A 17,439-nucleotide genomic window follows, 5' to 3' on the forward strand; every position below is an offset into this window, starting at 1 on the left:
TTAACTGTAGGCAGATTGTATCAGGAAAGCCTAGACATGCCACCAGGAGGCTGGATAAGCCCCTCCCCATCTTGTGTCTTCTTGGTAATAAGTGAATTTTATAGACAGGATTACCTTTTGTCCTGAGACCTCATTAACCCAGAGAGTGAGACTTTCTTTTCCTGGTATGAGTAGCTAGGTCATACACCTGAGCTAACTAAGCTCTCAGCTTCTGCCTTTAATGGGAGGTTGTATATGGAGGTAGAACACAGAAGAGAAATCCAGAAACGTCCCAGGGAAGCACTAACCTTTAGGAAACATTTCAAGTTGACATACAGAAAATAAAAGAAGCTCTGGAGAGCTCTTTCTTAAAGAGATACAGAAGGAAAGGGGGAGCCATTACCAGACGGAGATATTAAGGGACAGAAGGAGTTACATAGCATGGAGATGATGTGGAAGATCAATCCAGATACAGACAGTTCAGCTCTTGATGGAATTTGAGACCTACCAGAAGTGAAGGTTGGGGGACAACCTAGTAATGAAGTGGGACTAAGGGTCCTTCCAGAAATCTGGAGAAGGTCCCTGGGGGAGTCAAAAGTCACAAAGAAGGAAGGGGAATACGATTGTTTATCCGATTAGGTACAAATCCTTTGGTTTTGTAGAGTGAAACAAAGCCTGTCCTATGAATACAGTATTTTTGCTAGCCTGTATGCTTTCAGAGAGAGCAAGGGGCCTATTTCTAAGGTAACCCAGGCACAAGCCAAATTCAAATGTAATCATGAGCCAAATTCTTTTCAGAGGTAGTCAGGTACTATAGCAAGTAGAGTACTGGACTTGGAGGGAGGAAGACTTGAATTTTACTTACCATCTACTTAAGAGGGATTTTCCTCATCTGGGAGTCCCCTATACCAATGAAATCACAGATCTAGGCCCTTCTATATTCAGTCTAAAGAATATCAGGCATCGTGCAAAGAAAAGACTACATTGCTGGGTCTATTTTTAATTTTTAAAAATGTTTGTAGAGTTGTGATAAAATACATACCCACTGTGAAATTGGAAAGAGAGCATGGTGCCCTGGAAAGAGTTCTAGATCTGGGGTGAGCAGACCTCTGTGGACTATGTGAAGGGGCCGTGTCATTTAAGGTAGGTGAGCCTCAGTCGCTTGTCTTGTCAAACTGGGACAAAATGTCTCCAGCTGTGCCCCTCACTCCTCCTCAAGGGAGGAAAGGGATGTGTAACTTTCATGATGTTGTAAGAATGGGAGTCCCTGCTGTGTCCTCAGCCATGATATGCTAACCATCGTCACCACAGAAAATGAAAGAACTCCCAAGTTTTTTTCATTTTGACAGTTTAATAAAATCATAAGTTTCCGTGCCTTTTTACCACTCAAGGATTGTCTGTCCCCAGCCTTTTGGGGCTCTCAGAGGCCTCCAAAAGAAGATCCAGCCCAGCACTGCCCCTTCCTCTTCCCTGGCCCACACCCACTCCACTACCCACTTGGACACCAGGCCTCACGGCCCTCCTGGCAAATTTGCCTATCATCCTTTTAGAGGGGGACTGGCCTAAAGGGATTAAGATGAAATGATGTGAGTGGGGAGGGAAGTCCAAGTGAAAGCTAGGGAAGATAGGACAGAGGAGCTAAAAGAACACTGGGGGGGCATGAGGCAGAAGCCTTCATGGGGCCATCAGGAGGCCCAGGCAAACAACCAGTGCAGAATCATGATCTGCAGAGGGATGAGGAGGGGGGAAAATGAGGCATGTGTGCCTGATCTCCACCAGGACAGCACGCTTTCACTTCTCCCCTCTCTCCTGCCAATTTCCCTGGTTAGCAGTAATGAGATTCTTCTGGTCTTTTTTATCCACTCCATATAAGGGATCAGTCTGGTGAAGACGGTCAGGTAGGTGGGTGAACATCGGGTGCTCCAGCTCACCACAGCCACCTGTGTCCAGATCTTTGAGACTTCACAGACAAGGGGGCTCCCAAGATCTCCCTGGGGAAAAGAGTAATCATTAGTGGGAGATTTCAGGGAGGTGACTGACCCAGTCCTGCCCATTCTCCAATATTTGAGAGACCCTACAATGTCAGAGGAGCCTTTTACTTTACAGATGAGGGAACTGAGGCTCAGAGCCAGGAAGACATCCATGCGGTTGACTTGACAGACCACTGTTGTCTCTCCTAGATTTGAACACACTGAACCTATTGGCACAGGTTTCTACCCAAGAACGTGAGTCATTCACCAGACATTTATCAAGAGGTCCATGTGTGCAGAACACTGATCGAGGCACTAAAGGAGCTGGAAGCAGAGCTGAGCCACAGAGCCTGCCTCGAGGAGTGGGCAGCATAGTCCTCCCATACCTCCAAAGCCTTGTCCTCCTTTTTCCTGTTCTTCCTCTTCCTCCTTCCTCCCCTCCCCTCCTTCCCCTGATTCCCAGGCATGATGTGAGCCCCCTGATGGGTCCATGTGGCCTCAACTGCCTGTCCTAGGATGGAGAATCAGAAGTGGTCTCTCCTCAGCCCTGTTCCAGTCAGACCAAGCCCTGGATATTGTCATATCCAATAGAGAGGCAGCCATGGGACAAGGGGCACCTAGGCTTGGCCTGGCTCTAACACTAAGTAGGCATGCAACTCTGAGTCTCATTTTTCTCATCTGTGAAATGAGAATGATAATCCTTGCCTCACATAAGGTTAAAGAGGCACAAATCATCTGTTATAGCAATGGTAGTTATTGTTAAGATGTTTTTTCCTGCCTCTCATACTCTCTGGGTATAGGAAGATTACGTCTTCCCCAGGCCAGTCCTGCATTTAAACTAAGATGAAGACCACTGCATCCTCCCCTCCCCCATATCCTCTCCACCTCACTCCCTATGCCCAGGTCCTCCAGCCACCTAGAGTCCAAACCTCGCCCTCCTACACGCAATAAGCCTTTATTCATGTGCTTCGCACCATGCTAGGTGCTGGCGACACATGAACAAGCAGGAACTGCTTAGACTCTACTGGGGGAGAAAGACTGGTCAGTGTCCTTGCCCAAATGCAGACCCCAGAGCTGGAGACCAGGGACCACAGGGTGACCTCATTCTAGTCTAGGTCCTGGGTGAGTAGCCAAAATGCCCAGGTGGTCTTCAGGACAGCAGTCAAGCTACTTCCAGAATTCTCAGCTATTGGCCTATTGACAGAGATGGGATTTCCCAAACTTGTCTGAACCATGTGAGTTAAGTCCTAGCAACAGGGGTGGAACACTAGCTGTAAGACTCCTGAAAGCAAAGCCTTCTTATGATATTCCGATAAAACCTGACCAACAGACAGGTCAATTCATACCTGAAGCAGCATGACATGGTGCATTCAGAACTGCAAGAGCCAGGCTGGAATCCCAGCTTTGCCCTTCACCCCCCATGGAACCTCAGGAAAGGTCCTTATGCAAACCTGCTACTGCATTGCTGGTGGAACTGCAGATGAGCCCGCCCCTGCTGAAGAACATCTGGGAATTCTATATTAGTCACTGAGCTGTACAAACCCCTTTGACCAAGGTGCTTAAAGATAGGGATAGAAAAATATTAATAACAATACTTTCTGTGGCAGCAGAGAACTGGAAGGAAAACTGGTGCCCATGGATTGGGGAAGGACTGACGAATTGTGTCACACCATGAAATCACAGGTGCAGAGCTGCAAGGGACCTTGGAATCCCTAACCTGGGAAAATATGGGGGTTTTTTTTGTTATCCACTCCTGGTTTCTGTCTAGTGGATGAAATAAGAAGAGTTCCCATTCCTAGAAAACTTTATGAAGCACTATTCTCACAACAACCCAACAAGGCAGTCTGGGCAAAGATTTTTACTCCTATTTTTCAGATAAGAACATTGAGGCCCAGAAGGGAGATTTGGCCTGCTCAGACACAAGCCTAAAGTGAGGCAGAGACATAGTTTGGACCCAGTTTCTCCACTCTAGCATAATTCCCAACATCCCTCAGTCCATGGAGCCCAGAGCCTTGACAAAGGAGGGTCGCTTGTTCAGACCCGAGGTTAGCGCTCTGAAGCCTTCAGTCTGGGTCAGCCCACGATCTAGCACACTACCTGCACAATCATGGACCAGCGGATTAGTCACACCTTCCTGTGGTGGGTCTGTTCTTTCATCTCCACTAGAGCAGGGGTGGGGAACCCGATGCCTCAAGGCCACATGTGGTCCTCCAGGTCCTCAAGTTGAGCCCTTTGATTGAACCCAAACTTCATAGAACAAATCCCCTTAATAAAAGGATTTGTTCTGTAAAACTTGGACTCAGTCAAAAGGCCACACCCAAGGACCTAGAAGGCCACATGTGGCCTCAAGGTTGCAGGTTCCCCACTCCTGGATTAGATCCTTCCTGAGCTAAAGCCTAACTCTGAAATCTCCTATGATACAGAGAAGACTTCCTTTTTTTTTCTACTGTGGTATGGATTGGACTAGACCAGAGGTGTCAAATATGTGGCTACCTATGTTCCCTAATCCCTCAAGTGTTACAGAACCAGATTAAAATGTAAATGGGAAACATTTAACCCAATAAATAAAGATACAATAGAACATAGATAGATAATGCTATAAGTCAATATGTGGGGCTCCTTATACATGGTCCCTGACTCAGTTTGGCTTTGACCATCTGGACCAGATGACCCCTAAAGTCCCTTCCAGCTCTGACATTCTGGGATTGTAGTTTGGAAGGCTCTGATCTAGAGGGGACAAGTGGTCCAAGAATGACCTCTAAGAAGAGAGAAAAGCTACTGAAGATTTGAGAGTAGAGAAGGAAAGAATGGGAGTTGTGCCTCTGTCCATAATGGACAGACCACAGGGGCTCTGAATTCAGCCCTTAGAAGCCAAGAAGGAAAACCAAAAGGAGTTTACCAAGCAGATCACTTTGGGGTTCCTGATGTCCCCTGCACACAGCATGTCATCTTCTATCTTATACACTTTTTTGTCAGTCGTGAGATTCACCATTGATGCGTAGAGGGCATTACACTCAGGATTCTCAATAAAAGGAAGTTGGACCTCCTGGAGAGAAGAGGCCTTCACCATAAACACTGTTGGGAAGCAGAGTGTCAGTTAGAGGCCAGGCCTTCTTCCCACCTGTGCTACCTGCCTAGCCTATGAAGCTGAAATTTCCCAGGAAGTCTGCCCTAATGGTAGCTGCGACATTGGTCATGATTAGCATTTACAGCACTTTCATGTGATAGCACCCACCTCACAGGGTTACTGTGAGGACAAAATGAGATATTTAGAAAAAACATTTAGCACAGGCCTGGCGCACCTTCTGTTCTCTTTAGCTGTTTTTCAGTCGTGCCAACTCTCCATGATCCTGTATTTGGGGTTTTCTTGACAGAGATACTGGAGTGGTTTGCCATTTCCTGCTCCAGCTCATTTTACAGAAGGGGAAAATGAGGCAGACAGGGTGAAGCGACTCACCCAGGGTCACACAGCTAGTAGGTGTCTGAGGCCAGATTTGAACAGAAGAAGATGAGTCCCTGACTTTAGTCTCAGCACTTTATCCATTGTGTCATCTAGCTGCCCTACCTGGCACTTAGTAGAAGCTTTATAAATGTTTATTCTCCATCTCCATGAGGTGTGCAAATGTTTTACAAATACCGTCTCATTTTATCCTCATGACAAACCCTAAAAGGTAGGTACTATTATTATCCCCGTTTTACAGATGAGGACTGAGACAGAGAGCAGTTAAATGACTTGCCCAGGATCACACAGCCAGTAAGTGTCTGAGGTTGGATTTGAACTCGGGTCTTCCTGACTCTAGAGCACTCTCTGACTACCTGGCCATGTCCCTCAGCACAAGCCTCTGGTGAAGGCTAGAGCACCAGCTGCCACTTCTTAGTTCCGAACTTGCTTTCATCTCTGAAGCTCTCCACAGACCTCTCTACCTGAGAAGCATTCCCTTTCTCCTTTCCACTAAATTCACTCCCTTACTACCTTTAAAACCTAGAGACCTCCCAGGTTTTAGACCTGAAATTCCAGAGCTGGAAAGGCTCATGTAGTCTTCTGCCCTGGACCCCTTCAGCAGACTGAGGAAGCCCACGGACTTCTCAGAATCACGTTTTCAAATGCATAAAATAAAATACATAGGTTTGCAAAGGAAACCAAAGATGTCATTTTTTTTCATCCACATTCACGGACCCCCTGAAATTTACCCATGGATCACTTGCTGGTGCTTGGACCCTAGATTAGGAAGCCTTGTGTAACTGCCAGTGTAATTGCGTTATTTTATAAAGCAGTGGCCCAGAGAGGAGGATGTTGCACAGTCAGTCACGGACAGAGGCAAAACTTGAACCCAGGATTCTTGATTCCCAGGCGGGGCTTTTGTACAAAGGCAAAGAGTATGGGTAATAAACAAGGTGAACGCTAGATGTTGGCCTGAGGAAATCAATGTGATTGCATAGGTACATCAATTTGTAAACAATAGTGAGATGCAGCAGCGAAGGTTGTACTTGTACTACTGCTTCAGTGGCTGCATATCAAGCCTCTTAATGCTCAAGAATCTCGTCTACTCCTCCTGGAAGGGCTCCACTGAGGATCCAGCCACCCTATTGGTGTCTCCCCACTGGGCTCGATGTAATCAGGTGAGAGAATGAGAGGAGATCCTCAGCAGGAAAGGAGGCCAATGCCCCATTGGCCTGCATTCTTAGGAAGGAGGAGAAGGCCTGCCAGGCCCGCCATACCCTGCTCTGAAATGCCAGCTCAGGAGGAGCCCAGCAATGCTCCTCTCCACTCTGTAGCATTCTCTTCCTCTTCTTCCCCAGTTGCCTCACCAATCCTGTTCCCCCTTCCTATTCCCCCTTCTGTGACTATCTTCCCCTAGGACAATGTAAAGTACTATTTGTGCTTAAAGTCCCTGGAATATAGAAAGTCCTCTATCTATCCATCTCCCCCCTCAACCTATTATTAGTCTATCTATCTATCTATCTATCTATCTATCTATCTATCTATCTATCTATCTATCTACCTATCTATCTATCTATCTATCGATCTATCGATCTATCGATCTATCTATTTATCTTTTCTTCCAGCATCTACTTACCATCTATTATCCATCTACTTCCCTACCTATTATCTACCTACGCATCTATCATGTATCTATCCTCCATCTGGGGTTTTCTTGGCAGAGATACTGGAGTGATTTGCCATTTCCTTCTCCATTTCACTTTACAGATAAGGAGACTGAGGCAAACAGGACTAAGTGACTTGCTCAAGGTCACACAGCTAGTAAGTGTCTGAGTTTGGATTTGAACTCACAAAAATGAGTCTTCCTGACTTTAAGCCCAGTGCTATATCCACTGTACCACCTAGCTGCCCTATATCTATCTAACATCTATCTACCTACTAATCTATCTATCCATCCATCCATCTATTTATCTTTCTAGGTATGTATCTACCTACCATCTGTTATCTATGCATCTGTGTATGTATCTATCCATCCACCTACCTACCTGTTATCTATCATACATCTATCCATCTCCTTACGTGATATCCATATCTATCCATCCTTCTGTTTATTGTCTGTTATCTATCAATCAATCTATTTATCTACCTGTCTGTCTGTCTGTATTTGTCTGTCTCTATCTATCCTGCTGCCCTCTGCCTGATCAGAAGACATCTAAAGTAGCATGTTCAAGTCTGGGTGCTACAATTTAGGAAAATCATTGACAAATGTCTGTGAGGTCTACAAGGGGGTCACTATAACATTGAGGCAATCTGAAGTCTTCCCCTGTTAGGCTCAGTGGAAAGAAATGGTGAAAAGTTCCCATTCTGAGGGAACATGAAAAGCAGTCATGTGGAAGGATTAGCTTCACTCTGGTTGGCATCAAAGCGCAATGGAGAGACAGGTCTAAGCTCTCTCCCCAGAGTGGCAGAGCCTAGATAACCCCTGGTCGGAGAAGCTGGGAAGAAGGGGCCTGGGTGGTGCTCTCTCCCCCTGCCCCCCGCTCTGGGTCCAAGTATTTCTTATTCTTTAATCTCATCACACTGGCTCCCTAGCTCTATGGTATTTTACCACATCTGCCCACATTGCTTTCCTCTCACCTGGCTCAGTAGGTCTTTCCCAGCCTGTCATCCAGCAAGAGCCCTTCTCTTCAAAGTTCAGGCCTGGTCTTGGCATGCAAACAGGCATGACATATGGAGACAATCTCACCGGCAACTCCAGGAGGAGCATGGCGATATCTTGTCCAAAAGGTTGAATCTTTGCCATATTTGGGTAACTAAAAATCATCTTCACTCCAACCCTGAGCGAATTGGGGCTTTTCTCATACAACTTGTGGATGCCCAATACAGCGTGGTAGACGGTAGGGTCATTGGTTCTTCAGGGAAAGGGAGAAACCTCACATTACCATCCACTCTTTGGGAGCCTCAGGAAGTGAATCACAGCTGAAACAAGACTCAAAGATGGAAGATGCTTCTGGCATCTTCCTTGTCAAACCATTGGTTACCTCTCCAAGAAGCAGTCGTCCAGTTCTCCTTCGAGATCCCCATGAACAGAACACCCAACGCAGCCCCCTTATTTCTAGACACCACTAATGTTGGGGAATTCTGCCTAATGTGGAACCAACACCTTACTCTCTGAATCTTTCACCCCTTGCTCCCACTTCTGCCCCCAGAGCAGACCAGGTCTAAGCCCAGACCTTCTGACGATACCTCAGATATTTCAAGATCGTCATCATGCTCTTTCTAAATCTTTATTTCTTCAGGATAAATATCCCCAACTGGCCTCGATGTGACACAGTCTCCTATCTCCTACCATCTTGTCATCCTTCTGAAGATTCAATTCAGTTTGCCCATGTGACATCCAAAATTAAACACAATGCTCTGGATGGACCTAACCAGGCCAGAGTACAGCAGGACTTTCACCTTTCTGTTCCTGTATATCATACGTCTCATAGTGTGGCTTAAGATCATGTTAGTTTTTTGACTTGACGCCACAGAGTTGACTCATATTGAGGAAGTGATCTACTAAAACCCCCAAATCTTTGTCATACAAACTTGTCTGGCCAATCCTCCACCCTCCTATATTGTGTGTGTGTGTGTGTGTGTGTGTTTTAATTAAAAGAAGTCTACATTCTCTCCTTCCCAGCAGAAAAGAAAAAAAAAGCCCAAAATCCTTGAAACAAATATGCATAGTCAAGCAAAATAAATTCCTTCATTGGTTAGCCAAAACTAGAGATTCCATTCTGAACCCTGAGTTCATTATCTCTCTTGCAGGAGGTGGGGGGAAATGCTTCATCATGCTTCCTGGAGTCACAGATGGTCACTGCACTGGTCAGAATTCTTGTAGCTTTCCAAGTTGAGTGTTTCACAGTGTGGTTATTATTTAAACACCAACATAGGGAGTAACCTTTATCTTTATTAAATTTCATCCTATGGGATCTGGTCTCTAGTCTTAGGCTTTCAAGCCCTTTCTAAGCGTTAATTCTGTTTTCTGATCTATGAAGTACATCCCTTCTACCCTCATCCCACTCCAGCTGCTGTGGTCTTTTAAATATCCAGACCTAATGTCAGTCTTTAATTCTATTGCCATACATCCGACTATCTGGAAGACATCTCCACTGAGACAGTATCAGCACATCAAACCATCCAAAACAGAACTTATGATCTTGCTCCTAAACCTGCCCCTCCACCAAACATTAATATGCCCTTCCAATTATACAAAGTTATAGAATTAAATGCTCTTCATGCTAAAAATTCTCAAATCTACCTCTCCAGCCCTACGTTCTCTGGCAGCCTCCAGTCTCACATCTCCAACTGCATTTCAGCCATCTGAAACTCAGTATGTCTAAAATGGAACTTATTATCTTTCACTCTAAACTCTACCCCCTTTCAAACTTCCCTCCTCAAATTCAGGGAAACACTATCCTCCTCCCTAGGCTCACAGCCTGGGCATCGTCCTTGACTTTTCACTCTTTCTCACCCCTTATCTCCCCATATTCAATCTGTGCCAAGCTCTGTCCATTTCACTTCTGCACCTCAGCAATGTGGCCCCTGCTCTCTACTGACACTCCCACAGCCACCCTGCTGCATGCCCTCATCACCTCTGCTGCTGATCAGCTGCCTACCACAAGTCTCCCTCAAATCCAGCCATCCTCCATTCGGCCACCAAAGTGAATTCCCTAACATGCATGTCTGACCATGCCAAACTCATACTCAATAAACTTCTGTGGCTTCCTACAGCCTCCAAGATCAAATACAAAATCCTCTACTTGGGATTCAAAGCCCCTCCTAGGGCTGATTTTGATAGACTTATCCCCTCTCAGTAATGCAAGGATCTAAATCATTCCCAAAGGACTCATGATGCAAAATGCCATCCACATCCAGAAAAAGAACTATGGTCAGAATGCAGAATGTAGCAGACTATTTTCTCTTTTATTATGTTTTGTTTTGTTTTTTTCATGTTTTCTTCTATTTGTTTTAATTCTTCTATGCAAAATGACTAATGTGGAAATGCGCTTAATAGGAATGTAGGTGTAGAACCCATACAAGATGCCATGCCGTGTTGGGGAGGGAAGAAGGAGGGATGGGGAGAAAATTTAAAATTTATGGAAGTGAATGTTGAAAACTGAAAACAAATAAATTAATAAATTTTGTGGCAAAAAAAGTCCCTTCTAACCTAGTCTCCCTCCCACCTTCCCAGTCTTTTTATACCTTACACCACATCCACCCCCCACATACTCTTCCATTCAGTGACACTGGCCTCCCTGCTATTCCAAGAACAGGAAACCCATCTCTTGGCTCCCACCATCCCTCACAGGGTCAGGCAATGTATATAAAGCCCTTTGCACAGCATACAACACTCCATAAAGGTGAGCTATTACTATTCTTGATGACATTAGGATGGCATGGACCCCAACTTATCTGCTCCCAATGCCAAGCACAAAGTTCTGCCAAGAGTAGGTATTTAGGAAGGTCTTGGAGATGGCAGGACTTTAGCAAGGCCTCAAAAGAGAAGTGAGATTGGACAGGGCAGAAAGCAAACAAGTCTGTGTAGGCCCTCTTGGGCCAGGGCAGGCTGCACTGCACAGCACTGCTTCTCCTCTAGCTGGTCTTTATGAATGACAGGAACGATCAGCATGCTTCCATTGGGTCATTTATTCTCTCTTTTATTTCCCTCATAGACAGGTAAGACTCTGGGATCTCCATGCCTGTGGTGGATGCCCCTGTGGCTGCCTGACCCCACAGGCATCCCTCCTTACATCCAGACTCTCTGGACTGGGGCAAGAGAGTGCTGGTGCCCCTTCTCAGTTGCCCAGGCCATGACTCACCTGTGGAGGCAGTGGGATGCCGTGAGCACCCAGCGAACGTCGATAAGGGTGCCCTCGCACAGGTGCTGCTTCTTATACTGGATGCTCACTTGCCAAGGCCACTTCCCCTCCCATGTGCTCTTACTCCGTGGGTCTTTCTCCTTCAGTCTGCGTTTCCCACACCCTGTGGAAAGGGATGCAACACATGGAGGAGCAGGGAGGTCAGTAGGCCCACCATAGCCTGGAGGTCCTCCACGCCAAAGGCGATAGGGCCTTAGGATGGCTCCACACTCATGCCCCAAAAGTGGTGTAAAGAATTGGACAGGAGAATCAGAAAATCTGGGTTTGAACCTCAGTGCTTCCTTTTTCTCATCTGTGAAATGGACCTAACCATCCTGTCTTTATTTCACAGGGGGCTGTGAGGAAAGACATTTTGTACACTGTAAAGTATATTAGATGTATGGGTTATGGGCTACAATCAGCATGCTGGAGGGGATCTCCACATTCAGGGAGTCATTAAGAAATGAGGAAATGAACCCTAGAAAAATGTGCTCTTGTTCAATAGCATATAAGAGAGAGTGGTAGGGTTTGAACTCAGGTCTTCCAACTCCAGATCCAGTAAACTTCCCATCATACTCTCTCACCTTCCCTGGCCTATCCCAGACCATTTGAACACACCTGGAGGGCTCACTCTCACCCCAGCCTCTGACCAATATAGAGTCTAGGAAAGGGGAACTGAGCATCATCCTCTGGATCCAAAGTTCAGTTCAGCTTGGTGGTAGAGCCCTCTCTGCCCCTGCATCTGCTTCTAGAAGATGGACTCCCTGTGACAACCTCTCAAGCCCAGGACAGTTCCCTTGTGCCTAAGTCCCTCCTTTAATGGGTTTCTCTACACCCTGGGTCCCAGGGGACTGAGATCCTACCATCCTCTTTCAGGTATGGCTTAAGACCAGAGTCCTGCCCTCCATATTCAGCCTCTGTCCCTCTAATCCCGTCTCCCCCTATACCTTCCTCACAGCCCCTCACAGCCTCAGCGCACCCACTGGTCTGGTCACTGGGACACAGTGAAGAATTCTCTTCTCTATAGACTTAGTTTCCCGAACTAGTTTCCTCCCAACAATCTTGTGAATTAGGTAGTGAAGTTATTATTATGTCCATTCTGCAGAACTGGAAACTGAGATGAAGGGACTTGGCTGTGGTCACAGAGCAGAGTTGGAATTTGAATCCAAGTCTTTTCTGCCTTAAAGTCCCTTCAGTGCCTTTTCACTGTAGCACATGCCCGGCCTTTGTAGCTTTCTCTGGGGGGTGATGGAATTGAAAGACAATCTCATAAAAAAGATCCTAGCCAGGGAGTCACACATTCCTGCCTTTGGCATTGACTGGCAAGGTGACCCTCGGCAAGCCTCCCAGGGTTATTGTGGGGAGGGAGGGAGGTAACACATGGAAAGCACTTAGCACAACTTAAGTTCTTCTTCTCGTTATTGCTTGTGACCCTGCGCAAATCACCTTCCTTCTTGGAGACTCCATTTTCCTTATTTTAAAACGGAGAAAAACAGGTCAGTGGTCCCTTCAACCACCACATTCTAAATTCTATGAAACTCTAGGCCAGATTTGGGTTCTACTAGGAAGATTCTCCACTCCCCTTCTGAGCATGTGCAAAGAGAAACTCACTATGGAGGAGTCATGTGGGACAGGAGACAAAACTCAAGACTCAGCAAGCCTGAGTTCAAATCCCAACTTGAACATAATCTGACTATAGAAGCTGCCATCCAGCCTGCTTACTCTTCCCTGAAATGGGGAAAATAAGGTAGTTACATCTCCATACGTCTACATGGTCTCTGTTGCTCTCTCTTTGCATCTCTGTCTCTCTGTCTCTCTCAGGTGCTCTGACCATTCTTTCTATGCTCCAATGTGTGCCCGCAGCCTGCTTCACTGTCCTACATCCCAAGTCACTGGCATCTAGCCTCCATCCTTGCTGAGGCTGCCCCGACACTTTGATTTCTTCAATCCCACCGTGATCTCTTCATCCCTCTCTGACCCCAGGCCTCCATTTTCTCCCCTGATCCCAATGTCTTCTCCAATTCTAAACAGCTCCAGAACACACAAATACATGCGTGCACACACATGCACACACACACCCACACCCACACAGAGTTCAGTGCTTGCCTGAATCCAGTGGATACAACCCTCTGGACTCTCGAGGATCCTGCTTCCCAGACCCTGAAAAGAGATCCTGGAAGAGAAACAGGTCTTACCTGGATGAAAGAAGTTAATTCCATGGGATCCTGCTAGAAGGGAATTAAGGAGATGAGGGAGGAAAGAAGAAAACTGTATTAGAGGAAACATTTCCGCTTGTCTACTGTGTCTCTTGCGTGCCATCCTACAGAACCGTCTGTGCTACTTTGTTTCCTCCCCAAGCCTGCTTCCTAGCCCAGCTCTCTCAGCCCATCACCTCCTTCCAGGGATCGCCTCACAATAGCCCTAACTTTCCTCAGTGCATTTGGGGATTTAGCAGCTTTTCATGCATGCCTCATGAAAGCACGAGGATGCCCAAGGCCACAGGACAAGGGCCAGCTCCATCACTAGACCACTGGCCACGGAAGGGCAATTCAGATCATAAGAAAGGGGCACAGCTGGCAAAGAGCTGAGGACAAGGGAGGAAGGAGTGAGAGAAGTGAGAAGGGCCAGAGAGGAAAGAGAAAATGACAGGGAATAATAGGGAGGGGACGATGAGATTGTGTGAGGAAGGGTAGGAGATGACCGGAAGTGAAATAACTGAGAGGGGGAGATGGGGGGGAGGGGTAAGCAGGAAGGGTGGGAGCGGGGGAGGGGGAGGGGTGGGGGGAGGGAGCGGGCAGTGGGGGGCGGGGGGCCCGCCCCTGGGGGGCTCACTGGGAAGTAGCAGCAGCAGCAGCAGCAGTAGCAGGGGGAGGCGCCTCTTGGCCTGAGGGGGCTGGGCCGGGCCTGGGGCAGAGTCCCTCCTGGAGCGGCTCAGAGGACCCAGCTTGGAGGCCGCTCTGTCCATGGCCCCAGGAGTTGTAATGGCAGCTGGCCTTCCTCTGGTCAAGGTGGGGCATAGGGGACCAGGCTCCAGGAGCCTGCAGCGCCCCCTAGTCGTGGGGAGGGTCCAGGGCAAGGGCCAGAGGGGTCCAGGTTCCAGGGGCCTGCAGTGCCCCCTAGTGTTGAGGAGGGCCCAGGGACCAGGCTCCAGGGGCAATGACTGGGCAGGAGGGGCTGGGCGCCCTTGACCTGGCTCTTTCCGCCCCATGCTCTCCCTTTTTGGGGTGGAGGTCTTGGGGTGCCCTGTGGCAATAAAGCATGCATTATCAGAGCCGGGAAGAACCCAGAATATGCACGCAGAGGGGGACCCCAGAAGAGGGAGGTCAAACGTGGGGATTCGGCCTTTCAGGGATGGCAGGATGCCAGAACAGAGAGGGGGGAAGGAGGGGAGAGCAGGCCTCGGGGAGGCATGTCTGAGGATGGACAGGACCAGCACGGGGCAAGATGGGCCTAGTGTGGTGTCCAGAACCAAGGCCAGGCCACAGGTGGGGCCCATGTTGGACTCTAGCAGTCTATAAGGGAAAGCTACTGAATATGCTGGAGTGGTCAGTGGACAGCCAGGGTGGTCAGGGGCCTTCACTCTTGCCAGGCAAGGACCAGTGGAAAGGATTGGATGTCTGACCTGGAGCAGAGGTTTGGGGAGGACATCCTGGTTGTCTCCCAGTGTTGGGAAGGGATGGAAACCAGGCCTGTTGGGCTCGACATGAGAAGCCCGAACTGCAGACTTTTTGACAATGCAAAGAAAAACTTCAAGACAGTTAGAGCTGTTTAAAAATGGAACCGACTGAGAGTTTCCCCTCATTGCTAGATGTCTTCAAGCACGAGATGAAGCTTGTTGAGAAGGTCTTGTTCAGATACAGGTGGCTTCGGGTTCTGAGACTGTGACTCTCACTGGAGCTGGCAATGTATTACAGACAGCAGAGGATTTGGAGCGAAGGACCCGTGTCTGAGTGCCCAGAATTGCCACCACTTACCAGTTTTGGGACACTGAGAAAATCATTTTAGGTCTTTGGGCCTTACTTTCCTCATTTAAAAATGGGGATATACCACAGGGTTGTCACAGGGAAAGTGCTTTACAAACCTTAAAGTGTCAGAGAAAAGGTACTTATTAATGGTATTACTTTATGTTATTGGGGTGTCCTTCACTTTAAGAAAGCAGCGTCTAGCCCAGCATGGTGAGGGATGACTAATCCCAGGTAGGATAGTTTGGAAGATCTTTTGAGCTTAGGAGTTCTGACCTAAAGTAGATTAAAGACGATTGGATATTTGTACTAAATTTAGCATTAATATAGTGAGACCCCACCCCCAAGGGCCAGGGATTACCAGGTTGGATAAGGAGAATTGAACTGGCCCAGGTCAGGAACAGAGCAAGTCAAAGTCTCCATACTCATTAGTAGTGAGATCAGACCCATGAGTGCCTCCTACCCTTCTACACTTCCAGTCTGGGTAATATGAAGAGACTAAGACTAAGGAAGGGAAGGAGGGATGGATGGAAGGATGGAGGAAGAGAGGGAGGAAGGGAGGGAGAAGGAAGGAAAGGAGGGAGGAAGGGAAAGATGGATAGAGGGAGGAGAGAAAGAGAGAGCAGGAAGGAAGGAGAGAGGGAGAAAAAGAAAGAAAGAAAGATAGAAAGAAAAAGAAAGAAAGAAAGAAAGAAAAGAATAGTACATGAAAATTTGAATTTATCAAATATGTTTGATAATGCTTTGCACACACTTTCACACCAATTTCCTTATTTCCTCCTCCCAGCATCCTGTGAGGTAGATGCAGCAGGCTTTATTATCTCCATTTTATAGATGGGGAAACAAGATGCCAAAGAGGTGAAGGCAGAGGTCTCAGAGATAGAGAAAGAAAGGTAGTTCACTATGGGGGAAAGAGTCAGAGATAAGAGTCCAGAATCCAGCTCCCAGATTTGCCTTTCTGGGCCTCAGTTTCCTCCTCTGTAGAATGAGGAAATTGCATTATGATAATCTTTCATGTCGCTTTTAGTACTAAAATCTTAGCATTCTATATAATGGATGTCAGAGTTAGAAAGGACCTGACAACATAGAATCAAACGATTATCACTGGGAGACATCGTTGAGCCTGGAAAAAGGAACTAACTTGCAGGGCCCAGAGAGCAGTGGTCAGCGTTTTATCCTATCTTAAATGAGATGGGAGCAGCGGCCTATGTCATACATTTAGAGATAGAAGGGATTGTCTGGTCCCACTCTTTCGTTTGACTTTGGAGGATAATGAGTGAAGTGATTTACCCAGGACCACACAGCTAATCAGTGTCTGAGGACCCATTCTCATTCAGGTCTTCTTAACTCCAAGGCCAGCCAACTCTCCCCCACGCCCCCCAGATGTCCAGAAGGGCAGAGGAGGAAACTGAGAAACAAAGAAATGAAGAAACTTGCCCAAGATCACACAAGTAGTAAATAGCAGAGCAGGATTTGAACCCAGGCCCACTAACTCCAAATCTGTCGCTCTTTATGGATCCCTAGCCAAGGGTAGTCTTCATCCAGGAGGGCCTGGGCTCCCGCTATAGAACAGAGCCACATGCTTTCTGCTGAAAATCTCCCAAGCCCCCCCTCCTCCCCACCCCCTCCCCTGCAGTCCCCCTGGAAAGAAGCTATGGAAAGGGGGTGTTGGGGAGGAGGGAGAGGGAGCCTCCCTCCAGCTGCCAAGCAGCCAGCCCTCTCAGCCCAGCAGGGGGCCATGGGGGTCTTTAAAAGAAAGCAGGACACCCAAAAATGTGATGACTTGTCAAGAACGCAGGCAAGGAAGGTGTTTAAGACATGCATTTCCCCTGAGTGAGGACGTGGGGCCGGCAGCCTGGAGCGTAGGTGATTATGTACAAATTTATGGCTGGTCTCCCCCTGCCCCTTCCCCCCACCTCCCCAGCCTTTCCCAGGGTGTTTAGAGGAAACTCCCCACACCAGGAAAGGCTTATAAACTCACTGCCTGGCTCTGGGCCAGAGCTGTTAAGATCCTTCCTGCCCTTCTGGGGGACTGGGGCTCTGCTTCTTGATGGGCTGGCTCCTTGGGAGGTGGGATGGACTCTGACAGGGAGAGGGGGCTGCCTGACGTCCTCTCTGGCCAAGCTGGCAGCACTGCGAGAAGCCTCCTGATACCCTCATGCCCTTTTCCTAGCTGGCCTGTG

The 17,439-nt window shown here is 47.7% G+C and overlaps 1 protein-coding gene across 2 annotated transcripts; it reads right to left on the reverse strand.

Annotated features, from left to right (window-relative positions):
• Window positions 1-1,310: 1,310 nt before the first annotated feature.
• LOC140533424 (serine protease 27-like) lies at window positions 1,311-14,362 on the reverse strand. Of its 2 annotated transcripts, none has more exons than XM_072653112.1 (6): window positions 14,127-14,362; window positions 13,490-13,519; window positions 11,256-11,418; window positions 8,029-8,303; window positions 4,849-5,024; window positions 1,311-1,970 (listed from the first exon to the last, which is right to left on the reverse strand). In XM_072653112.1, exons 1-6 carry the CDS (start codon window positions 14,257-14,259, stop codon window positions 1,665-1,667), a joined length of 1,083 nt encoding a protein of 360 aa, XP_072509213.1. In that variant the 5' UTR covers window positions 14,260-14,362; the 3' UTR covers window positions 1,311-1,664. The 2 variants fall into 2 exon arrangements, with proteins under 2 accessions (XP_072509213.1, XP_072509203.1); XM_072653102.1 differs by having other exon boundaries at window positions 13,490-13,522; window positions 14,127-14,352.
• Between the last annotated feature and the right edge of the window lie 3,077 nt (window positions 14,363-17,439).

Source organism: Notamacropus eugenii, chromosome 1 (assembly GCF_028372415.1).
Source record: "Notamacropus eugenii isolate mMacEug1 chromosome 1, mMacEug1.pri_v2, whole genome shotgun sequence".
Taxonomy (NCBI): Eukaryota; Metazoa; Chordata; class Mammalia; order Diprotodontia; family Macropodidae; genus Notamacropus; species Notamacropus eugenii.